Genomic DNA, 25,567 nt, shown 5'->3' on the forward strand with positions numbered 1-25,567 from the left:
AGAAAACTTGAAGACAGTTTTGACTCTCTTCTGTTTTTTTAGTTGAAATTTCTCACTGTATAAAACCAAAACAGGCCAATTTAGCAAACTGCCAAACCAAAAATCTCAATCTAAATATACTGTTGTCAAACAGTTAAATTTTGAAAGTAAAGTATTTTTTCCTCTAACAAGCTTTAGAATTTGAGGCAATAAGTTCTGCACAATATTGAACATCTGAAGCATTTTAAGTACTGGAATATGGCGTGAAAGAAGAGTGGCAATGACTTTCCCAGATTAATAATAATTTTATTATTGACATTTAAGAATGATGGTTTCAGCAAGTTCAATTTATTAAGTATCTACACAAATGTGGGGGTTTTAATATTAAAAAATACCCAACATCTTCAATTTCAAGTTTCAGTGCTTTGAGCTACAAAACCAGGAGGATGTAATAATGAATTCCTCTAACAGATCCAATTCACAGATTTGGAAAGGCAGAAGGAATACCAGAATTATTAAGGTTTGACCCTCGGTATTACGCAAGGTTTGGGCTTCCCTGATTTAACCTCCTTCAGTCCAGTACCTGCGGGATTTCCTTTAAGAACAACACTGAGGTGCTGTCTCACGGAACACAACCAACAACATCAGCGAGCAGCCAGACTACTTCTTGAGCTTCTTTTGGGCAGCCTTCTTTTTAACCATTTGTAGCCGCTTCATGGCGTTGAGCTGGGACTCCTGCGAGGTGGGGCCCTTGAGGGGCGCGGGCTGGTTGCCGGTGTCGGCCGCGGCCTTGCCGGCGCTGCTGCCCGCGGAGCCGGAGCCGCCGCTGCCGTTGCCGCCGCCGGCCGCGCCGCCGGTGCCGGGGGCGGCGCCGCTGGGGCTGGGCAGCCCCGCCTTGCTCACGTTGTCGCTGCTCACCGAGCGGCTCAGCGTCGTCTTGCCCAGGGTCAGCGGCGGGGGAGGCTTCAGCTGCACGGGGTTCGCGCTGTTGTTGGCAGAAGCTATTTTGGCCCCCAGTCCCGTCTTGGAAGTCGCCAGCCCTGACAAACCCACGGGTTTCTGGTTATTTGAAGAAGCTGCAGGCTTCCCGCCAGCGCTCTGTGCTGTCGATCCCAGCTTGGCAGTGGATGGGTTGGCAGAGGAGGTTTTGGCTGCAAACGCAGCCCATCCTGTAAGGCCACTCGTTGCTGAAGAGGAAACGCTTGTACTGGCAGAGTTCCCCGAAACTGCTGCTGAGGTCTAAAATAAATAAGCATTCTTATTATAGCAGCATCTATTTGTGTAACACATCACAGCAGGAATACACTGAGCCTCTGATTCGGTTCTCTTCCCAGGAACACCCAGTGCACAATATTTCATCACGGGTCACCACAGCTGAAAAGTACTAACAAGAACAGGAAAGGATGCCAGGTGCAGCCAACTTTCCATCTCCCAGGCACACAGAACATAGTATCCCTTCTCCCCTCTCTTCTGTACACTTAGCAGACTACCACACAGCACTGGGATCCCTCCATAAATAATAAAAGTCCAAATTTGTGAACTATATAAAGGGTGGTGGCTTGGCTGCTTTTTAATTTGCTTACTGTTGTTACCAGGTGTCACTTTTCAACAAGCTGACAGAAGCTCAGACAAAAATCAGACACTGAGCAATTAAGTATTGCATTTATTACAGTCTTACTGTCCAAGTAGCAGTATCTAAACTGTTTCCTTACTTTGAATTTAAAAAAAAAATACTATCCTATAGTCTTTTCCCATTCAGGTACTGCAAAAGACAAACTTTCTGCAGACATGGGTTGCCTTTGCCTGTGAAGCACTTTGCTATCTGCTCTGACTTCCCACACCTTAAATCCTACAATCCCCAGGCTTCAGGTGAGGATGATATGTTGTTAAATGTTAAATCAGAGTTAGACCAAATGGCAGAGTCAAAACAAAAACTAAACCTCTCTATTCAAGTAACACTTCTTTTATGGTATACCCAGACAACTTCTAAACAGTAAAGGTGATGGAAGAAATCAGGTCCCAGGTCTTATAACCTGTTTAGGCACATAAATAACTCTGCTGACATGAAAAAAGTCATTCACAAGCATGAGTGCTAGAGCAATACCCATCCTAGTATTCATGACGGTTTGCATCCAGGCAGAGCTTTGAGCACATTAATAATTGCTTTGATTTTCAGATAAAACTGTGTTTTCCTAAGAAAGGGTCATGCTTTATGAGACTACTCTGTTATTTATTACACTGCTTCTGGTTTACCACCTTTGACCATTTTGACTTTTGACAATATTTTAACTAGGAAAACCAGAAACATGAAGCAACAAAGAATCAAAGAACAGAATCACAGAATGGATTGGGCAGGAAAGCCCATATTTAAGAAGCTCCCAAATTAAATCTCACAAAGTCAGCAACACTTTCACTACAATGGAATCACAGAACCATCTAGGCTAGAAAAGACCTTCAAGATCATCAAATTCAAGTGTAAACCCAGCACTGTCAGTGCCACTATTGCCATGAGAAAAAGCCTTCCAAGTGTCAAAAGACACATAAGTTACTTGGCTACAGAGAGCAAATGACACATTTTATATGATCCACAAATGACAGAATGGTTCAGGTTGTGGAAAGGATTTTGAAATCATCTAGTTCCAATCTCCCTGCCATAGGCAGGGATGCCTTCCCCCAGCCCAGGTTGTTCAGAGCCCCACCCAGCCTGATCTGGAACACCTCCAGGGATGGGGCATCCACACATGAAGTGAGTTTTTTTCCCCCCCATTCTTTCAGTGTTCATGCAAACCCACGATGCCCTGGTACTGATGACTATTTTCAATTATGGATCTTATGTGAAAAGATTGGTCTAATTGGAAAAAAGCCCTATTAATCTGTGCAGTGCAACAAACTCTTCCTCTGGTAAATTTAAACTACATTACCTTGACTTCTGTTCTCTTGAATGCCAGAAAAGCTGGTGGGGTCTCAGGTTTTAACTTGATTTCTGGTTTCTTGACCAATGGATCCTTCAAAGCTGGTGCAACTGAGACCACTGCAGGAGCTGGTTTTTGAGGTGGTTTTTGTGTCTTCTGAGCCTGTGTAAGTGGTAGGATAAAAATACCCTGAATAAGTTATGGGCCACATAACATGGACTGTTTTGACTGTTAACAAAAAGCATGAGCATTTGAAGATTGCAATCTAGCCTTTACAATCTCAGGTTTAATGGTCCCTGAGAACTGAGGCAACAGGGGATGTGGAGATGTGCTGGGTATGGTACTGAGGCCAGGGCCCAGCCAAAAAGCATCCTGAACAGAGCTTGCTATTTCAGTGTGGAAAGAGTGGCAGTGTTGATGCTTGGAGAGCAGGAAAGCACCGGGCCTTTACAGAACAAGGCAAAGACAGGTGAGTTTGCAGAAGGCAAGGACACAGTCCAGCAGCACTGGGATGTAGGCTGCAAGAGCCTGCTAAGAAGTGGCAGGCAAAATGGCAGAATTCATGCCAAAACAAAAAAAGGAAAGGTCATACTGAAGGCAACTGCTCAATGGCTAAACTGGCTACCCTGTGCAGGAACTGACCTCTAGCAAACACACCTCTGAGTTCAAAGGCCTGAAGATCATCACAATAATCATATATTTCAGTCAGTGTTGGTACATCCTAGGCCAGGATCTTACTTTGCCTTCTTTCCTTGTTTCTAAGTGGAGCCATGTCAACAGATAACACTTGCTCAATTATCAAAGAACAGTTTCAAAACACATTTTCTGCTGTATTTTTCTGTATTCTGGGTGTGATTTTAAAACATCAGAACTAAAGTCACTAGTGTTCCATGCACCCAAAGCTCTTATGTTTCTTTCTCATAATGAGATGAGTGGGAATCTGGTAGGATACTGTTCAGTCATGCAGAGAAATCAAAATAAAGGCTTTTTAAAATTTTTTTTTTAACTGGAATGTGCTACCCTCAGCTTATTTTTGACCCTGAGAACATTCAACATGTCAGACTGGAATTGGCAGTCTTGTCCTACAGGAAAAGAACCATTCACATCCAAAGCTCAGAAGAAAACTTAAACTGTAGAGCTATTACTACAAGCTGAGTATCACCTGAAATAAAAAAAAGAGGTTTTAACTTCTGCTTGTCAAGCAGGACACAATCCTATTTCACTTTTCTTCAGCCACCTGATTTTTAAAAAGCTTTGTTTAAGAAGTGCATTACAGAATACTCTTTGAGATGCTACATTAAAAACCACAGCTGCAGCAAGGGAAGCACTGCTGACAAAAATGGTTCTCTAACCTGCTTCCTAAGACTTGTCTAACCCAGGAAATATTCTCACACAGTAGAAATAGCCTGCTGTATTCAAACAGTGCTCACACGAGACAAAAAACTGACTCCTACCATTCTCTTCATCTGCCTGGTACAGCGGGCACAGTACCAGACAAGCCGAGGATCATTCACTTCCTTGTCTGTCACCTGAGGTTTATGGCAGTCCTGGTGGTACAGATTATGGCACTCCTGACACTCCACTAGCTGATTCACAAAAGTAACTGTCATTTGCCTGCAGAGCAAATAGTTAAGAACAGATTATGGGAGAAAGCACTTAAAGGATTATCCAATTGTTGAAAATTTTGCAAGGCTTAAGATAAAAAATAAAAATATTTTTCCTTTCACATATATTTTCTACCTATGGCAAATCAAATGTATTCCTTTTCTTCCTGTATCAGTTCTTCCTAACTAACATTTCAGAAATTTGGTATTTTTTAAAGGTAATTTTTTTCAAGAGATTTGAAGACTTCCATTCTATTAAACATGTGTATATGACAGTCTTGATTTCTCTGTTTGATTTTTAGAGCAGAGATGTAAGCCTTGCCCACTTTGGTTCACCTGGGCATTTTGTGGATACATCACAGAACACCAATTACTTCCTCATTATAATAGCATGTGAGGGACAGTCTCCATTTGGGTAATTTTGCTGTCAGCTGCAGAGCAATAGAGTTCAAGAACAAATAATTTCTCAATGACAAGCATGTAGGAGTGCTTTCTGCTGCAAGATTTAAAAGCCTCATCACCCAAGCTCTACGCTACTTTGAAGATGTTTTATTAGCTGTCCCTTTGGTCTCTACCCCATAAAGAGACACGTGGAATTTGAGATAATACCAGAATCGTGGAGAGATGGAATAGAAAGGATTAATTGTGCAGTCCTGCCTTGAAGCAAACATGCAAGCTGGTGATGAGGGCTTCATTTTGCGTGGGCCTTGCTGAAAGTAATCACGCTGTACAAATGACACATTAGTGATATATACATGGCTGGGAGTCTGCCTGTGAATTACCCAAACACCATTTTCCTAACAATTCCTCCTTTCAGATGACAAATCAAGCTATTTAATTGCTAAGCTGCTTTTGCTCATATCCCCGAGGAGCAGGTACCCAGGTAACCATGGAAACTCTATTTGTAGATACATGGGGAAAGGTAATCCCTTATTTCTTTATGTAACAGAAAAACAAAGTCTGAAGGTATTGTCCATATAAGTACTGGAACATTTTCTAAGAAAGATTTCTCTTTTAAACAGGCTACTTAAAAACAGAAAGGGAAACTTTTCTGAAATCCTAGGGTCCATTATTTTACATTCAGGATATTGAAAAGATGTTTTGTTTGGTTTCTATTCCTAAATAAACTGGATCAGAACAAATAGTCTCAAGGAGGGAGACTCACCCTACTTTAAAAATACAAAACCCAACCCCCAACTGATTAAAAACCCATGGATTCTTCATGCTCAGAAACAAGTTACTTTTAAATTATTACATTACTAAGAAATAAACCTAATGATTTTTTCCTTCAAAAACCAACCAAACAAACAAGTATTGATAGAAAATTAGGTGGTTGTTTCCACACCAGTCTTTTAAAAGCATTTTTTTAGGAGGAAAATTTCGCTATCATCTACAAATTTCATGGAGTATTTCCTCTTTGTACAACTGAGGAGCCAGTGAGGAGCCTCCATAACTGGTGAGTTGTCGTGTTTTTCCCAGTCTACAAGTACTGGAGAGGATGAAGTTATTTTAATTTTCCTCCCCTCCTTATGCCTAACTCAGTAAAAAAGAACAACTAACTTGATATAAAAGAACAAGAAGAAAAACACCACAGGCATCAACATTAATTACTCCTAATCACTATGAAAATACATTTGACACTTGGAAAATCTTGAAGAAATATTTCATGCCTCTGCTTTAGTTTTTACATCTCTAAAAAGGAATAGTTAATATGCAAAAGCACTTTTTTGGATCTGTGAACCCACAGCTGGGTTCTTGTTAACTTGCCTTCTTAAGCAATATAAATATACACTCTTTTGCTACGAACTCCACCTACTCTGCAATTTGACATGTTTTCATTCACAACTGTTTGAATAATTGAGTTATTAAGAGATGTAATTTTAAAAATGTACAGGGATGTTATTATTTTGGCTCAAGATAAAAACTTTAAAAACATACAGGATGTTATTATTTTGGCTCACACCAAAAGGGGTGCAATAAATAGAGGAATACTGTCTGACCAATGTGCTGGATTCAGAACTTTAAAGCACAAGTCCTCTGAAAAACATCCAGTCCAGCGTGAGCTGGAGACAGACAACCACGTGACATCTGTTTCAGCAGGTTCCATGTAAAATGAAAACAATCCAGAGTGTTGGGGTGACTGTTGCCACTCTCTCTCTAATGAGTTGTTCCTTTCCCAGCAGTGCTTCTCCCTCTGTCTGGCATCAGAGGTATTTTAGTTAGCCAGGGTAGATACATCTTTTACAGGAACACTCAAGTTGGGGACCATGAAGGGGCAGAAGCAAAGCTTCAGCAGCCAGGTTAAATAAACATGGACTGTGGAACAGCTAATGGAGCCATATCTCTGGCCTGTGCCTTTCAAAGTCTTGGCTACACTGGGCACAGGAGTTGCATTTCCTTTCTTCTGTTTCTTTACTTTGCAGGCATTTCTCATTATGCCTGCAAGTGTTTTTCTTTGCCAGGGAAGACAAAGAATTAATCATTCACAGCAGTCAAGACTGTATAAATGAAACTTCATTATCCCCTCCTGCCAAAAAAGGTAATACCTTACTATTTTTAGTAGCATTTTAACATACCACTGAAGGGGGCTTTGCCTCTTTTAGGAGACATCCAAAATGGAATTTGCAGGAAAAAAGGTAAAGTTCAGATATTTAAAAAAGGTAAAGTTCAGATACTTCTTCCTTTTTCAATGTCTCTAACAAGAAACTAAATATTTAACTAACACATGGGCGTAACATGAAATCCCATTGGACCCCAACTGGTCACCAGTACAATCATCTGTAACTACAGACATTTATCCTCTGTGCACTGACAACACCTCCCTATCTTCACAACAGGAATAACCATGGAAATGATGAAAGAATAATATTACAGCACACGCTTCCCAACTGACTCAAGCTGAGCTAAAACACATACTGCTGCCAAAAGGCCTGTGCCTCTTCTCTGTCCTGGCTCTACACATGTGCCAGCATAAGCATTTAGTCTTACTGAGCTGACTGAAACCCAAACCTACAGAAAAACCCACGTGGAGAGCTGATCCAGGGGCTGATTCAGCTGATCACAAACTGTACTGGCAATACACCCCCCTAAACAGTCGAGGGAGGGAGGTAAAACTGGGAGAGCCAAACTGTTCTTTTTGGCAGCATTGGGGCCTAACAAGGATATAAATGATCTGCGAAACAAAATCCTGGTGTGAGTGATTTGATCCTGGGATAGTTATTCAAAAGTATTTTGCATATCTGTTAACAATAAATGAACTGCTAGTACCATGCTAATAAGTCCAGATTTAGAGCCCTTACTGGAACCTAAAAACAACCTGTCTTCACTGCTGATATATTTGCTGATAAAACATGGCTATGTGTAAACTAATGTCAAATGATTAAGAAAAGAAGAGCAACACGTACAGATCTCATATTAATACCACCTAAAAGTACTTTCAGATGAGAACTGATTTTTAAAAAAACACTTATCACTAGCCATTAATATTTTGTTTTGTGATAACTGAAAAATGTATTTGTCATGATAGTTTTGCATCTTATCTAGTTTTATTTTCACTTGTCTTTTCCTGCAGAAGAAAAGCTGGTTCACTCTCTAAAAGTTCCATTTTCAAGAAACCATTCTTATTCATGAAGGAGCCTTAAATGCATTACCAGTTTTGGATATTAAGTGATTAAGTTATTTCCAGAATAAAAACTTTGAGAAGCATTAACTCAATTAAAAAAAAAAAAGGTAACTACACCTAGCTAGAAAGAAGCAATGTTGACTTACCTGCAAACAACACAGGCTAATCCCATTTCCATGGCAAAATCATCAGCACTGGTTTCCTCAAAGCTGGATAAATCAGGCATGGATAAATCCTTGCTCGTCTGAACTGTAATAGGAGATGAACGAGCCTCCTGCTTCTCCACCCTGGGCTTCTTTGGTGCATCAGCTCCTTCAGCAGGATCCCCTTTTGTCTGTTAAACACACACATACAGAATGTGAAAATGCAACAAGCTAGCAGATTATTAAAATGAGTTAAAATGGAACAGTTCTATTAGCAGTATAAGAAGGTGTACTTTATGCAGCATACACACAATGTATTTTCTTTAATTACACATTTTCTTCAAAATATTTATGAACTAGAAGCTCAAGCTCCCTTTTTGTACTTCACCTCAAAATCCTTGAAAAAGCTTTGGGAATATCGCATTTCAACTTGCTACATTTTAGTAATCTTTTATGAGATAATCTCCTAGGATTTAAAACACAGAATGGTTTGGAAGACATCCTTTAAGTCCAACCTCCCCACAACGAGCAGGAAAAATAACCACAGAATAATTACAAGAAGATATTCATTAGATTGCCCAAATGGCAACATGACTGGCTAATGTAACTCACAGGCTAGATGAGCTGAAGAGAAGATGAGTTGAAAAGGGGAGCTTTTGTCTAAAACACCTTTGAGTTCATTAATCAAGTTATTTCACTAGAGAACAAAAATAACTTACTTTATCTGCAGATCTCTTTTCTGTTTCTTTTTTCACCTTTTCTGATGCAGTGGGCTTGCCATTGTTGTTGCCAGAAGGCAAACTGGATGAAGCTTTAGGTTCTTGCTTAATGGGTTTGGTGACAGATACTTTTGGTTGCTCTACTTCCTGGAAACAGAAACAAAACTTGAAGCCAAATTCTGCTGTTCAGTTCCTACCTAATTTGCAATTAGTGAGATAACAGGACAGGCAAACAATATGCCATACAACACCGATCTACATATACACTTTCTATATAAAAAAAACATTTCTTAAAATATTTTCATATTACATCAACAATTGCAGAGAATTAATAACATCTTCCCTTACCACTCACCTCTCTGAGGAAAAGGCGCTCCTTTTCCAAAGACAGATCCTCTTTGGAACATTAATTAAAAAGGAGACATTTCTGCTTTTAAAATTCAAAGAGGTAATGAACATGAATTTTCAGATAGTTCTAGGGACAAAATTCAATATAAGCTAAAAACACAAGCTAACAGCTGATATAATCAGACATCAATAATTCATTCCTTCATGGAGAGAAATACTGACCTCCTCTTAATCTCAGTCCATATTTGTCTATCAGATTAATAAATTTAGATATCAACAGAAATCAATTGTTCTCATTAAAGACACATTAGTGTCAGCAAATGGATAATAATCAGGAGAGCCTGTAAATGAGTGACAGTCACACTGATGGGCATGAACAAGGTACCCCTCCCAGCTGGGAAGATGGGAGCAATTCTCTGCTGTATACTGGGACAGGTCCTCAGCCCTGAGCTTCAGCCCCGCAAAGTTCCTTGACTTGACTGTGGTAATCCTGTGCTCCCTACTCTCTGCTTGGATTTCATGGTCAACCACAAATTCACCCTGCAGCCTCAAAATGCAAGAAGAATGATTGTATTTTTTTTTCATTTCTGACCTTTATAGTCCTGCTGATATTGGATATATACTGAAAAGAGAACGAAAGATTTCTTCCTCTGGCCTGAGCTTCAGTTTCACCTGAGGGCAGGTGACTTCCAGCCAAGCTGTTATTAGAATTGGCTTCCCAAACCTCTCTGCACTGTTATTCTGCTCCCTGCTTCCTCCTCAAACCACACATTTCTTTTTTGAGCTCTGAGATGAAGGGCACCTGAGAGTTTTGAGACCTGTGTTAGGTTTCAGGGAGTTAACAGAAAGGAGTTAGACCACACAGTAAAGCGTGATGTATGCTGAGCAGTACTAGTGCCTTTCAGTTATTTGGAGACACGTAGAAATGAAATATTGCAAATGTATCAGCATACAGCCCATCACTAGAACACAGCAGGCTGACATGCAGGCATCCTAGGGGAGAACAAGACCTCATTATCCATATGGCAATACACAGTTGCACGAGGATGGCCCCGCTTGGCTATTTCCATACGCTCATCTCACAGTCAAATATTCTCTCTAGCAGGTGCTCAGTGATTTTCAGTAGATGAAAAGTAATGTTTGTCCATTGGACAGCAATGGTTTCAGCCTGCAAATAATTTCTGCTTTGAACCACTTGGTGGTTTTCTCCTATGACTTCATCAACAGAATTTCAAGGAAAGAGATACAGCTTTATTGGTAAATAGCGTATTTTGTTTCTTATTTCTCTGTGGCAAATGTAATCTATATATTAAAGAACTTTTAGCTCTGAAATGTAACTGCAGAAATATGTAAATTTGAGTGCACCTTACACAGCATGTCTGATATAATGCTGAATATCTCTTTTAAGTCTTGGTGGATCAACAAGGTAAAAAGATTTTTTTCCCATTAACTTCCATTAATTGAAAGGATTATGTTGTATGGAAAAGGGGAATGATGAATATGAACACTCCACGATTACTTTTTCCTCAACTTCTGATTCTCTTTTAACTTCCCAGCTGTAAGAGAGGGACCAAGCCCAGCAGGAGCTTTATTAAGGCTCACAGAAAGGAGCCATGCTGCCCAACGCCAGTACCTTCTGAGAGGGACGGTAGCTGGAGTCGGTTCCTCTGGCCAGCGACTCGTCGAGGAGTGCTTTCAGCTTCTCAGCAGAGTCCTTACTCTTGGAGTGCAAAAAGCCCAGGGCCTTCAGAAAAATGGGATCCAGCTCCAAGTTCACTGTAGCAGCCATAGTTGCGTCTTCAACGTGAGTTAAAAGGAAAACGAAAAACAATGACAGCTTTATTCACATGGAGCATAATTCAAACAGCATATGGCAAATAGAAGATTTCTTTTCTTTTTAAAATGTAATTATATTAAACCACAGCAAGGATTATATGCGAATTAATTATCATTAAAGATGGCTGTGAATTTCAGTGCTGCAGAACTTAGAATATGACTGGACATCTGAAATGCCAAATTCATTCTCTGGCATATATGATATTCAGAAATGAAACTCATCATACTTACGTAAATGAAAAAAAAATTATCATATAATGATATTTATAATATCATATTATTGATATTTCATATATAAAAATATTGAAAAGTATTAAAAATAAATATTACCTTCAAAAAAGCAATCACCACCCTTCTCCTTAACCCTTTTTGCACATAAGTGATTTCTAACTCATTGATCATTTAAGAGCAACTAGGAAAAATCTTACTTGTAGAAAAATTAACTTTTGAAACTTCTGAAAAGAACAGGTCATTGTAGCATGTAAGATATAAACAGCTAGTGTATTATTTTATATATATATATAAAAAATACATTCTTAAATTTAGCTGAAACAGTGAAAAGATTTGTAATTCAGGTTGTGACCTATCCACATACTCATGTGACAGTCTAAGTGTAATGTCAGATAATGACTATCCAGAGCTGCGAGATGCCACAGTGTCCATGGAAATAGAATAAACTGAGGAAAACGTTACAATGACTTTAAAAAACTCTTTGCCTCATAGCAATATATTCCTGCACTCTGGAGCACTGTGTTAATTTCTTTAAAAAACTCTAAGGAATTTACACCAAAAATTGTTCCTACAAAGATCGATAGCTAACTTAAATCAGTAAATAACAATAATTTAAGAAATAACATGGGAAGTTTCCTGATCTTTTCTAAAAATGTATGAGAAGTGTTATTGTTATTAATCCCTTTAGGTCTCATTTAAAACACATCAAGATGTTTGTGGGTTTGGGTTTTTACCTACAATAATCTAGAAGACATTCTTGAAAAACCTTTCATGAGTTCTTTCATCAAAAGCACTGTCTGGACAGCTTTTTCAGCTGAAGCTTCTAAGGTTCTGTCTGATTAATTCCTTTTGATATTCATGGCAGTGAACTTTTACCTCTCTGGCCAAAACACCAGCACTGGTTCCCTCCACACCTGCCTACAAGTCCCCAGGAACCTTTATCTCATGCTGAGCTTTCACGAGACACCAGAGAATCGCTTGACTGAGATCATGAAAGAGTTCAACGTACAGAACTTCATAGGCATTTTATCAATGGACCCAGCAGAGAGCTAAGAAACCTCTTCAAGAGCTTCATCTCTCTTCCTTAATCTTTGCTACTCGACAAATCATTTTCTGGTGGCCACAGAACTTCTGCCAGGCAGTGCTACCCACCAGCTACTCGGCTGTGCCACTGATCAAGCACAGACTGCAGCGCAAGCCCTGTCCCGGCAATTCCGTCTCTCTCTGATGATGACAAAAAGTGAATTCACAGAGCACAGAGAGCACATACCCTCTTTTCTTTATTCATCTACCTCTGATAAACGTTCAGGCTGCTCTTGAGATCTGTGGGTAGATTATGTCCCACACTTCTTTGTTCTGTGAACATGCCTTCCAAGTGTCAGCACCACACACTTAAACCAGGACTCTGCTAAACCCTCTGTTGAATGAAAACCTCAGAATCGAAACACTAATTTCAGAAATTTTGTAGAACTCCCTGTTAAAAAAATCCTTCAAGTTCTTCTCTGAGCAAAAGAGGAATTCTAGTAGGAATATATATCTGTGTACATGAGAAACAGGCAGCCATTCACAGCCATTCTTTTATATTTTGAAAAGAAATGTAAACATAATTCAATTTTCATCTCTCTGAAGGTAACACTTCCCAGATTTGTTTCTAGCTCTAGCTTTTTAAAGACATATATTGAAAGGAACTGTTAAACCCCAAATTTCAAAAGGGTTCTCCATACTTATTCCTTTATTTGCTATGTAATTACAGCAGTTCTTTCTCTGTTCTTGAGGACAATTATAATGTCCCAGGCTACTACACTTACGACTAAGATATCACAAGAAATTTCTCATGAGAAGAGAAAAAAATGGGCTTAGTAAAGAGTTCAAGTATGCTCAGTTTAGGAATGTATTTTCAAATTAAAAAAAACTATTATTGAGTTAGAGAAGGGAAGTATATTCAATGGAAAAATGAACACATCACTAACTGTCTTAAAACCAGCATCATCTGAAAAAAGCAAATTGATAACTATGCTGTCCTTATGGGACCATAATAACACTGCTGTCAAACAGGTTACTAACAATGTGTGTCCTGGTCCAAAAGGCAGATTATTGCTTTTGGTAGTGGCCCTTTCCAAAGTATCAAAGGGTGGACTGACACTTAAAAACCTAAGATACAATTTCATTCTTTCATGTGTTCATGCACAAACTGCTCCTCTCGCAGTCAAGTCAGCATACAGCAATGTGACAGCCTTGAGACAAGGACAGCAGTGTTTCAATGATGATGCCACAGGCTATTCTGTAAGACAGACCTCCTTGACTTTCTTCTTGAAGTGGAATCTTAGTATAGGAAATAAAAATTAAAATGCTATTTAGAAAAGAGTGAGTATGACACTGTCTTTTCTGCATTGGATTGATAATGAGCTGTGAGATCAGAGGGCTGTGTTAAAACCCTTGAACCCTGAGCAGAACAGGTTTTGCACCAAGCAAGCACACCCTCTTGCAACTCAGCATTATCCCATCAGGCTAACCCTAAAAGCACCTTTCTCAGCCTAGGTTGCTGTTACCTCCCAAGGTGGACTATTCTAAGTGATTTAAATCTATGGGGAAACACAGATGTCATTCAGTGAGTTGTTATTCTTAAAACACCCAAGAAGTTTAGGATTCTTTAATTTCTTGAGTATACTATTGTCTTCTGCCAAAAACAATCAATCTTAACTGTGCACTCTACAGAACACATGGTCTTCCAATTTAAAACTTACTAGATTTATAGGGTGTAGGAGCCCTCTTCTTTTTTTCATTCATTTGCCATCTACTGTTTTGCATACCTGCCCATGTGTTATCTTATTCACCATAACTTGCAGCCAAATGGATCTACTTCCATTATATTTTCAGATATGGTCATATTTTCAACCATTTGTGTCTGAGCTCCTATTCCTATTATTTTCTGAGGCAGGTGTACCACTAAAGATGTTTTTCCAAGAAAGTACACCTCTTCTATTTACATTGCAATGCGATTATGGACTTCTGCTATTATGCCATCCTTTTATAGACTCATCAATATTTTTATTTTTTACTGTCACTTATGATTAAAAGGCCTTTCACTCACATATCCTTTTCAGCTACCTTCAAGATCTGTTGCAGCTACCTTAAAACACAGTCACATGAATCAACAGCTTATAATTCCTTCCAACACACTCACTGCACTGTTCTTCATTTACTACCATATAATAAATTCACTTTTCCCTGTCACTTTGGATCCTTTTGTTCCTCAGAATTTACCTCCTTCCTGACTACATCTATTAACAAGTGACAGTGGCAGATTTTGCTTATTTACCAATAATGCCTCTTACAGGTCACTTTCAGACCTGATGAGTCTTATCAAAGTAGATTAAGGAAAATCTTAAAAGAAGAAAAAAAAATGAACTTCTATTTTCAGTTTTTGCTACTTAAGTATCTTAATCAGCACTTGATTTATGACAGGATAATTTCTCAGTAACTTTCCACAAGGGACATTTCAAAACTCACGCACTTCAGTAGTCTGGATAACTGTATTAATGAGAACAATTGTATTAATCAGTTCTAATTTCCTTGTCATCATCTTCAAAGAATCTTTTAAGACACGTATAAGATCTCCTGCTATGGAGTTACTAGTACTGGCATCCTTAATTTTACATTCTATTCTACAACATATTTTATAGTGTTCTTTTAAATTAGTATTCCAATCAATATCACTGTAACCAGCTTATCCAATATTTAAAAAATTACACTAATGCCCTCTATTTGCTGTTTTCTCCACAAAAACAGCATATTATTTCAGGATTACAGAATCATGCCTTGTGGAAGGAACCCACAAGGTCACCCCCTGCAACCTCCTGTTCAATGCAAAGTCAACACCGAATTCAGTCCAGCTTGCTCAGGACTTTTCTACCTGGATCCTGAAAATCTCCAAAGACAGGAATGCACAAATCTTTCTGGGCAACCTGTCCCATTGCCTCACCGTCCTCATTTCCTTGCTTTGAACTGGAGGTTTTAAGTTGTGCTGTCTCTCGTTCTCCCATTGTGCATGGGAGTACAAAGACTGGTTCTATCTTTCCAACAATATCTTCAGGAAAATTAAAGCTCCCACTATATGCCACTAAGCCATCAGCAGATGGTATCCAACACTCCCTCCACCTCCAGATCTAGCTATTTAGTCACAGAGGACAAGCAAATTGATCAGGCATTATTTATGCTTGGTAGATCTGGCTATGCCCAGTTTTTACCTTCTTATGCCACAAATGGCTTCCTCCGCAATACCTCCTCAGCACGAAGGAATGAGGCTGATCAGTCTGGAGTTCTCTTGCTTGTCCTTCTTGCCCTTTATGAAGATAAGATTTGCCTTTCTCCAGTCTTTGGGATCTCCCTCAGTTTCATGGCCTTTAAAAGACGATAGAAAGCAGCTTTGTGAAGACACTGTCAGTTGCTGGCACCCTTGAACGCAGTCTACCCCGGCCCATGGACTTATCAGGGAAACAATCCTGCTTCAATCCTCTTCCACAACTTGTAGTTCCTCCTCTCCTTAAGCTCTGCCTTGTGGTAAAAGGCCTTGGGACACATTACAGGTCAAGTCTGTGGCAAAGAAGACATCAACTATTTGACCCTTATCTGTTTCTGCTGTCACTAACACACTTGTTCCACACAGCAGCAGCGACGTACTTTCCTTGTGAATCCTTTTCCTGATAAATGGCATGATCCTTGTGAGTGCCTTTCAATTCAGGATATTTTGTGATCACTGTACCTGCACCACTGAGATTTGTTAAGCCCTGCTACCACTGAGCTTCAACATCCTGCAGAAAATGGACCTGAAGGTGTTTCAACACATCACTACTCATTGGCTTAAGCCACTGGTTAATTCAGTACACCCCCACTACTGTTTTCACCTTTGCAATACTCAACGTCCACACTGAAACTTATCAAGTGTACAAATTCCTAGATATCATCCTCCTGGTAATTTCTCAGGGAGAGAAGCAAACTTTAGTTAAATTTCTGAAACAGCTACGCCAAAGCCACGACGTGACCCTCGGCAACCTACTCGCTGCAAATTTCTCCCTGGGATTTCCTTTTACCAACGAAGGAAAGGCCTCTCACCTGAAAGCAACACTTTAGAATGCTCAAAAGAATAAAATACCACCCTGCTACAACTATTATTCCCCCGCATGGACGTGTGCCCAGGAGGGGCCGTCCCTTGGCACCGCCGTGTCCCACAGGGACAGCGTGGCCGCCGTTCCCTCCGGGCCCCCGGGACACCCAGAGCTCACCCGGCCCGAGGGGAAGAGCAGCCAGGTGTGCCTGAGGGCTCCCTCTTCCTCCCTCCTGCCAAACACCCAATTTCTCCCACCCGAACTTATCCTTACTGTCCTCTCGCAGCCCCTTTTTTCTTGTCCCTAACGCCTCCTCCCGCTCCCAAATCCCCTTTGCCTCCTCCCAACCCCCTCTTCCCCTCCCAACCCCAAAATTCCCTCTTCCTGTGGCCAAACCCCCTCTTCCCTCTCCCAGCTCCCCTCTTCCTTCATTCTCCCATTCGCTCTCTGCCTCCTCCCAGTCCCCCTCTTCCTTCCCCCAAATTTCCTCTTCCCGATCCTCTCTTCCTCCTCTCAAGTCCCCTCTTCCCGCCCGCTGGTGTCTCACCGGAGACGAGAACGAGGAGGAGGAGGAGGAGGAGGAAGGCGCCCCGGCAGGTCCGCCGCCACCGCAGTCCCCGCGCAGCGCGGGCGGCGGGCGGCAGTTCCGGGCAGTGCGTGCGGGCCGGGGCGGCGCAGGAAGGGGCGGAGCCGGGGCGGAAGCGGCCGGGCCGGGGTAAGGAGAAGGAGTGGGAGAGAGGGCAGGATCTGGGGAAGGTGGTGATGGCAAAGTCCCAGGGATGGTTTGGCAGCTCTGCCTGGGCACTAAGAGCAGCTAGGAGCAGAGCCTTTAGCGAGCGGGGCTGCGAGGGAGCCCTGGTTCGGTGCTGTCGCTCTCAGCCGAGCTCAGGCGTGTGGTGCTATCCCCCGGAGTACCGGCTCCATCCCCCGGAGTACCGGCTCCATCCCCCGGGTCCCGTCCGCGTCTGGCTCTCCAGAGCCGTCCCCAACTTCCACTTCATTCCTAGAACTGCCTGAAGCTCGGGTCCGAAGCTCTTCTGTGCATCCCCCTTCTATGCAGGGTGACGCATCCAGTAAATGAATCGTCTTGGATAGAAATATAACTCTACGCTCTCAAGTTATGTACCTTAAAGCACAAATAATGCTTTGCACTAAGTTAAATATTTGCCGCGTTTTGAAGTGGCGTTGTGTTAAACATTTCTCGAATTCTAACGCGCCTGCTTAACAAAAGTTTCGTTTTACTGGATAGTAATCAATAGGATCTTTTCCAGGGACTAAAAGGAAGAGGATGTTTATGTAGTTATTTATTTGTCTGTAATTTTTATGGGCAACGCTTGTTTTTAAAGCAGTGTTTTTCTTTATTACGTTGTTAACAGGGCAGCTGAGTGAAACTTAGTTAACTATTGTTTAGTGCATGTTGAAAGGGAAAAGAAAATGGTAAAAAACAGCACTGCTAGTGAAAGTTGCACTTACATAATATTTATAATTTTTAAGTAGGTGTCTTTTATACCAAAGGTAGGCAACATTATTTATGTTTACCAAAGGTAGGCAACATTATTTATGTTTGTCTTTTAAGTTTTGGTGTAAATTCTGTATTGATCGTTGCTTTTCACTTTCCCTCTTTCAAACAGTGGCTACTGTAAATATGGCTAATAGAATAAAAATCTATCTCTTCTCATAGAATTTATGGTCTAATTAGAGAAAAAAGTGCTGAGAAAAATACTGTGAGTGAGTAGTGCAATGTCTTATTAGATTTGGTTAGTTCTGTATTGCACATTTTATTTTATTGTGTATGTCTGCATCTGCTTTTGCTTTTTACCAAAATATTTAGCCATTTTGCATAGCATGAAAATGACCAAAATACCTCATTGAGTCCAGGAACATCAACTAGAAGAAAAAATTGAGTGAGGAAGGAATGTGTATGACTGAGTGGTTTGCATGCCCAGCAAAAGATGGACTTGTGAGCTCTTTGAGTTCACATGGAGAACAAAAATATTAACCCAAATGCATATAAGAGTACTATTTAGTATTGAATGAGATGCTGTAGTCAAGAATAGGAGTTTAAATGCTGCAAGCTATGGCTGTGACTCTGGTAGCAGTAACTCTTCTTGATTTACCTCTCTGGCAGTGCCTTCAGTGGATGATTTCTACCACAGAGGTGTACTTAGGAGATAGAGTCTGTCTCAACTTCCATGGTGTCAAGATTCACCCAAATAAAATATCTTGTGGTAAAGTAGGTATGGCATTGTGTACTGGCCTGTTCTTTGTGTGGCAGTGTATTAATTAAAGAAAAGCAACAGTCCTCCTAGCAGAGCCACTGTTCTTGTAATTTAATCGTTTAAAGAAGTGTCACTGTAACAAACATTAGTATTCTTAATGTCAGGTGGACTTGATTTTATTCTTCAACTCCCTTTTTGGGCAATCTGTTTTGGTCCTGTGGTAGGTAATACAAAGTAGTAAGTGTGATGTACACATCTACATGGAAAAACATAAATTGAATAATCAAGGTGTTTCAAATTAAAATTTTATTTTAAAATACTTGCATTTGTAAAAATGCAAGCAATTGTAATTGTGCAAAGACTTTATTAATCTGGACAGTAATGTGAAAGAGTGATGCTGTTCCAGTGGCACTCGTGCTTTATGTATATGTATATAATACCCTATTCTGGCCTCTCAGCAGCATTTAAATTTCTCTTCCTCGCTGCTCGAGCTGTGCTCTGTGTCACTTGTGCTAAGAGGGCCATCTAGTGTCTGTGGCTTTTCAGTGCCACCTGTCATCTCTCAGGTAATGGGCAATTCTGCTGAGTGATGGAGCAGAAAAATTACTGCTTCAGTGCCTTATGTTAAACTCCTATGGAATACTTAGTAGGAAAAATGTAGCTTTCACCCCACTTTAAGGAAAATTAAATTGAGTTTTTAATATACTGAGAAGATACTTCAGCTCTGCTACTGATGAATTGGACTGCTTTAAAGTAGTTGTGTGTTTGAGGTGTTCATGTAGCATCATGGGATGAATGTTTATTTGCTTATGAGTCCTTCAGTCATTATCTCACCCAACTCTAGATTAATTTTTAATACAGAAACCAACATTATTTCCCATGGCCTAAACACCTGCTATAAATGCCTTTAAGCAGTTACAAAAAGACAGATGGTTGTATTGGGGAACTGACTGTTGTAGATACGTGCTCAGGAACTTTTTTTTAATAATGCGTTGTTAATATTGTGGGAGGTTTTAATGTGAAAAAAAAGGGAAGCCTTGGTCTAAAATGTTTGTGCACTTAAAAATTGAAAATTAAGCATTTTCTTTAGGTTTTGTTTGATGTCAGAAATATGCTCAAATGTAAAAAAATATTTACAGAGGTAGTTTTCCTATCCATGATCTTGTGTGTGAAGAGACAGTGTAGATGTGAAATCATTCTTTTCTCTCTTTTTGGTCTTTAGTAGTGTCTTATGTTAAAATCAGTTGCAGCAGATAGTGGAAGAACCAGTGATTTAAATGTTTTTTAATTTTTTTTTTATTCTATATTCTTTTATGGATGTCATACTCTGATTTCTATTTCAGGAACTTCATCTCAGGAAGAAGATGAAAGATAATGTCGCTGAAGAACATTTATATTTGGCTTTTTCTCATCAGTACAGAGATAGTATCTTCCCTCTTCATACATCTATCTCACTGTTTTTGCTGTCCTACTGTGACTGCAAACTATTTAAAGTTTTCTTAGTGCCGACTGGCGAAGATGTGGGTGATCAGTGTGTGACAAAAAACCTCGCTGGTGACCTTGAGATCCACTTAATCCCCAGGTGTCAGCTTCCAGTGGTTGTGCAGAGCTGCAGTTTGCCTGCTGTTGTTGTGAAAGATGACAAATTCTGCCGAGCTGGGCTTTCTGTGGTCTTAAGACATATAATACAGAAAACATTTGAGGCAGATCCATCTAGAAAGGAGGTTTTGGAACTCTTGGGCTTTAAGAAGACCTGCTTAAAAGCCTGTGCTGAAGTGAGTGTGTCTCTCTCTTAGGTACATTGATTGGTTTTTTAATAAGCATTAAATGCTCTGAAGTAGACTCTTAATATTGATGTCAAGTAAAATATTTTTATTTTATTTAGTAATGTATTAATTTGCTTCAAAAATGCAATTTTTTCTTTGTACCTGTATTTTGGCACAAAGATGAAAAATAATTATTTTGAAGATACTACTTTTTAGCAGCACAAAAAGAAACTTACTGTTAAAAAGTAGGTCAGATCTTTGTTTCATGTCTAGCAGTATAAATGAGTTATAAAATTTGAAGTAAACTAAGAAACACCTAATTTCTTGCTGATTTTGTTTTCAAGAGCACGATATATTGTTTCCCTTCACTGTCAAGGTGGCTTTTGTTTAGCTTATCCTCACCAGGTTGTCCAGTGTCTTTTCAGCAGAGTGGCTACCTGGCCAGGTGGTCAGTCCCTAGCCTGTACCATTCCAGGGGATAAATCCCTCCTAGGTGTGGAATATCCTGAGTTTCACATCTGTTCCTCTCAGCTCATTCTCTAGTCTGTGCAGCCTCATGTGAATAGCAGCTCTACCTTGGAGTTTGTTGGGAATTTGTTGTCTGCTCTTCTCAATTCCCTGTCATCCTTGATGGCAGTGTATTCCATCTCCCCCCTCCAGGTAAAGATGATGAAATGGGATAGGCCTCAGCATAGACCCTTAAAGATTTCCACTCCCGACTGGCCTTCAGGTAGAGTGTGAGCTGTTAACCAGCACTGCCCTTTGAGTTGAGATGTCAGTCCATTTATCACACAGCAGTTTGCTCATCTGGCAGCTCATCCATCTAGCCTTGCCTTCCTCACGCCTCTCAGAGGCAGAACTCCACCCTGGCATGATTGCTGTTTCCATGGTTGCCATTGATCACCATGCCACAGCTTTGTTTCTTATGAGTGACACAGCCACCCTAATTTTATGTCAATAATAAGGAAATAAAAATATGCTGTACTGGATAACCATTCTGTTATATATAAGATTTAGCTTCCTAACTCTGCTGTTGTAATACAGAAATATCTGAGTTTCTAAGATTAACAAAGAATGTATTTACAGCTGGAATTCCTTTGCTTGAAGTGATTAAGTAACCAAAGTAACCTTAAATTTTGTTTCTCTTTCTGTAGAGACATTAATTATGTAAATGTATTTGACAGGTTAGCCAGTGGACCAGGCTCTGTGAGATCAGCATACCTCTGGCTGTGGAAAGATTTTTGACAGCCTCTCCTGAGCACTGCCAGGCTATTCCTCCTGACATTTTACTGCTGGAAAGGAAGCTTGGAGAACCTGTCCGAGTACATAATGATGACAAAATTCGAAGGCAGAAACTTCAACAACAGAAGGCAGGTGCCAAGGCTGCAGTGCCTGTGCTTGGTGAAGAATCAACAGAGGAATTAAAACCAGAAGTCCATGAGCAACCACCCTCAAGTTTGGAACTGAGTGTAGCTTTCTCCAAGCTACTTGCCCAGGAAGCACCAGATGCAATCAACAGGGAGGCCCCTCACATCAGGAGGACAAAAACCTCTGACCTTCCTCTCCTAGACCATGTTTTTGCAGAAGGGCTTTATTTTACTGTGGCAGATCTAGTGCTTTTGCCATGCATCCACCAGTTCTTGGTAAGCTGACAAATTCTGCAAATATCAATTAGTCTACATGTATGTTTTTTAAGAACCTAAAAGTTGTAAAATATGTCAATTTGAACATACTGTGGTGTTTCCAAAGTGACCTTAACCCAAAATCAAAGATTTGTCTTGTTTTTGTACAAACACAAAAGCCAGGAATTGGTGAGGTCACTTAAGTTACTTCTAGATACAGAGCATACCAATGGTTAGTGAACTCTGTTAGCTAACAGAATTAAAATATTATTTTGGCACCAATAATTTAAAAATACTAGTACAGGTGACTTGAGCTCAACTTAAAAACTACTTCTACAGTGGGAAAAAGCTTCTGTGGCAAGACTGCAAGAGTCTTGCTCAGCACAATCTGTGTATTTAGTTTTATAGGGATAGATGCATAGGAGAGATTTAAGGAAATTACAACTATGTCTTTATTTCCCATCACAGTAAAATGATAGAATGAGTTTGCCTCCTACAGTTCTATTCCTGCAATTACTCTATGAGATTTACAGCTAAGCTGCTGTCTATTCCAGGAGCAATTGCATTTTGATTTTGCAAGTTGGTTTGCCAAATTTCCCTTATGGTGTTTGGAAACAAATGGGATTCCTGGGGAAGATGCTGTTAGTCAGATTGAGGATAACAGTCTCGGAAATAAAGATAATGACTATCAAATATCAATAATGTGACAAATGTCCACTTTGTAACTTCTGTAACCATTATCATCATCCTCAGTGGATTTCTGTATGATAATAGCAATATGCTGCCTTTGAATTGAGAGGATGACTTATTTTACAGAAATTCCTCCTAATTCACATCTGCTTTGTTTTGCAAATCACATAATTGGAGGTGAGCAGCAACTTCTGTATGGATGACACTAAACAAAAGTATTAAGACAAAATGCTTTCCTACTATTTAAAAAACTATAATGTATTTCAGCTTTTGTTTTTCCAAGACCTTTTAAAATAAGAGCATAACTTTTTAGAGTAATATTTGATTTACTGGTGCTAGGCATGAGAAGATTTTTGCATCAGGTGCTTAATTGATTTCAGCAACGTAGTTGGGATCATTCTGTGGATGTTCTGTGAGCAGCCAAGAATTTTGTATTTATTGACTTTTTTTATGTTGCCCTTGAGCCCTTAGTGTTCTGCAGCTCATGAACTAGGTATTTTACAATACCCTTGTGTTAGCTGACACCAAGGATTGCCCTGAAAACCTGGCTTTCAGTTGAGTTTTTACCTAATTTACAAGAGCTCTGGGATAATGTTTGTTTATTTCTGTTCTCTGGTAAATGATCATTTTCTAAGCAATTATACCTTGGTGCCTGCAGTTGTCATCAAAATTGAAAAATGTGCATCTGAAAGCTTCTTGCAGGCCATGAGTTGAAACTGTTCTTGTTGATGGAAGTCCCAGAGTTCAATTCTGTATTCAAGTGTTATTTGTCACTTATATAGCTGGACTTCCTGGATTGTGTTTAAAAAAATCACTGTAGTTGCAGTTCCACTTTGAATTAAGGGTGTGAATACTAATGAAGTCTTAAGTGAGTATGTGTCTCGAAAATATCATCCTATAAATATGAGGAGACCTGACTAGCTGATTGTAATTATAATTACCAAAAGTGGGATAATGAAGCTGAAGGGTTGTTTTTCATTACCTCATTTCAATGCTGTTATCATTCTGAGGTTACCTTTGTTATGCCTTCTATTAGTTGTAACTGTTGAAAATTAATAGAAGTATAACAAAAGCTCAGATCCTTATTTGGGAAAAACACTATTCACTTTTTAAAATACAATTTAGAACACTTGATAACAAGTGTAACAGTGCCTCTTAGAATTGCTTTCCGAAAGACTTTGTCCGTAACTGAATTAATGTGGTTTTGCCCGTGTTACTATTGGGTTATTAAATTAGATACTAAAGTTGCACAGTTCATCCTTTTGTTCCTTTAGCTATTGCTAATTACTTGTGGTTACCCTAAGCATATTATAGCTTGCAGGAGGGCTGGAATTTAGTGTAATTTCAAGTTTTCTTTACCAATTTCTATTTCCATTCTTTGGACAGCTGTGGGGAAGAATGTTGGTTTTGCATGGCCTTTCCTGCCTGTTCCTGTAATTGTGTTTTTTAATTTTCTGTTTAAAGCAGGTACAGCACCACAGAATAGTTGAAGTTGGAATAATTGAGGTTGGAAGTCACATCTGGAGCTCATCTTGTCTAAGTACCCTGCTCAGAGCAGGGTCAGCTAGAGCCAGTTGCTCAGGATCATGTCCAGTTATATTTTGAGTGTCTCTAAGGAGACTTCACAACCTCTCCTGTAAGAGGATGATCTCCATTGTTCTAGAACATTTGGGAATCTAAACAAAAGTTATTTAATGTCATCAAATGCATCCTTTTTAAAAGTAGCTGGACTTCATCTTAAAAAGTGATTTGAGTATATTTTTTTTAAATATGTGCAACATATTCTTACTTAGGAAATGTTCTTATTTCATTTTTACACTAAAAATGCTAGTTTCTATTGGAGGCCACATTACTGCTTTGGAGTTTTTTGTCTAACAAGCAACAAAAACTAATTGTTCCTATGTGGGGAAATAGCCCATATTTAGAGTATTATTTATATGGATTTTTCCTGTTACTGACTGAAATTATGATTAAAGTTGGTCAGGTAAACCTTTTCATCCTATTAAGCAAATGGGAACTGCAGGTAAAGTCTAAATGGCCAGCTGGCAGTTCCACCTGGAGCTCTGAACCAGCTGATTTTTGTATTGTCATCATGCTGTGAGTGCTTGTGCTCAGCATGGAGCTGAGTTTACTCCTGTAGTTTGTGCCTTTTGGTGGCTTGTAGTAAGAAATTTGCAGTAGCCACTAACTTTCTCATTTTATTATTTTAGGTTTCCAGCAAGAAACAAGGCAAAAATCTGGTAAACTTGCCACTGATATCCAGCTGGTATCGAAGGGTTCAAGAAGTACCTGGGGTAAAGAAAGCTGCTGGCAAATGCAACATGGAGCTTCTCCAGCTTCCAGAGTTGGTGTCTGCTCCTGAGGAGCAGCTACAGGACTCTGCTCCAGTTCCAGATGAGCTAGAAGAGGGTCATGAAGACAGTCACTTTATAGGTGGTCCAAGGCCAACCATGACTAAGTTAATGGTAATTTAAGCTTTTTAATGAGTTATTTTTATAGCCACATTTGCTTAATTTGGAGTAGGTAGAATTTATTAGAATTGTATGAGATAATTTTGATAGCCTTGAGCAGTTTAATGCCCTTTGTTTGTCTGAAATCTGAAATGCATTGACTTAGAAGTGATTCTACTTTTTTTCTTCTCTTCTGATATTTGATTCATTCAGGAATTGGGCAAAGATAGGACTGCTGGAGCCCTATCAATAATTCTGAATAATCAAAGTAACTTTTTTGTTTGAATTGCAATTTTGTATTTTTCTTTCAAAGATATTTAC

At 39.6% G+C, this 25,567-nt stretch overlaps 2 protein-coding genes across 3 annotated transcripts in view; one reads left to right on the top strand and one right to left on the bottom strand.

Annotated features, from left to right (window-relative positions):
- Positions 1-272: 272 nt before the first annotated feature.
- Positions 273-17,128, bottom strand: INTS12 (integrator complex subunit 12). 2 transcript variants are annotated; one of them, XM_054294762.1, is made up of 8 exons: positions 17,047-17,128; positions 15,642-15,795; positions 10,961-11,124; positions 8,980-9,126; positions 8,264-8,451; positions 4,346-4,505; positions 2,901-3,053; positions 273-1,218 (listed from the first exon to the last, which is right to left on the bottom strand). In XM_054294762.1, the coding sequence occupies exons 3-8, from the start codon at positions 11,114-11,116 to the stop codon at positions 640-642; spliced, it is 1,383 nt and encodes a 460-aa protein (XP_054150737.1). In that variant the 5' UTR covers positions 11,117-11,124; positions 15,642-15,795; positions 17,047-17,128; the 3' UTR covers positions 273-639. The 2 variants fall into 2 exon arrangements, with proteins under 2 accessions (XP_054150737.1, XP_054150746.1); XM_054294771.1 differs by lacking the exon at positions 15,642-15,795 and having other exon boundaries at positions 17,047-17,072.
- A 68-nt stretch (positions 17,129-17,196) lies between these two features.
- Positions 17,197-25,567, top strand: part of GSTCD (glutathione S-transferase C-terminal domain containing) — a 47,421-nt gene continuing 39,050 nt past the window's right edge. Inside the window, exons 1-4 of the mRNA XM_054295889.1 lie at positions 17,197-17,214; positions 20,062-20,493; positions 21,669-22,127; positions 25,007-25,261. Coding sequence (XP_054151864.1) covers positions 20,083-20,493; positions 21,669-22,127; positions 25,007-25,261 — 1,125 coding nt within the window. The 5' untranslated portion in view covers positions 17,197-17,214; positions 20,062-20,082. The remainder of the gene's footprint in view (positions 17,215-20,061; positions 20,494-21,668; positions 22,128-25,006; positions 25,262-25,567) is intronic.

The sequence above is a fragment of the Melozone crissalis genome, unplaced genomic scaffold (genome assembly GCF_028551555.1).
Source record: "Melozone crissalis strain CALT ecotype California unplaced genomic scaffold, PUWL_Pcris_2 ptg000006l_1, whole genome shotgun sequence".
NCBI lineage: Eukaryota > Metazoa > Chordata > Aves > Passeriformes > Passerellidae > Melozone > Melozone crissalis.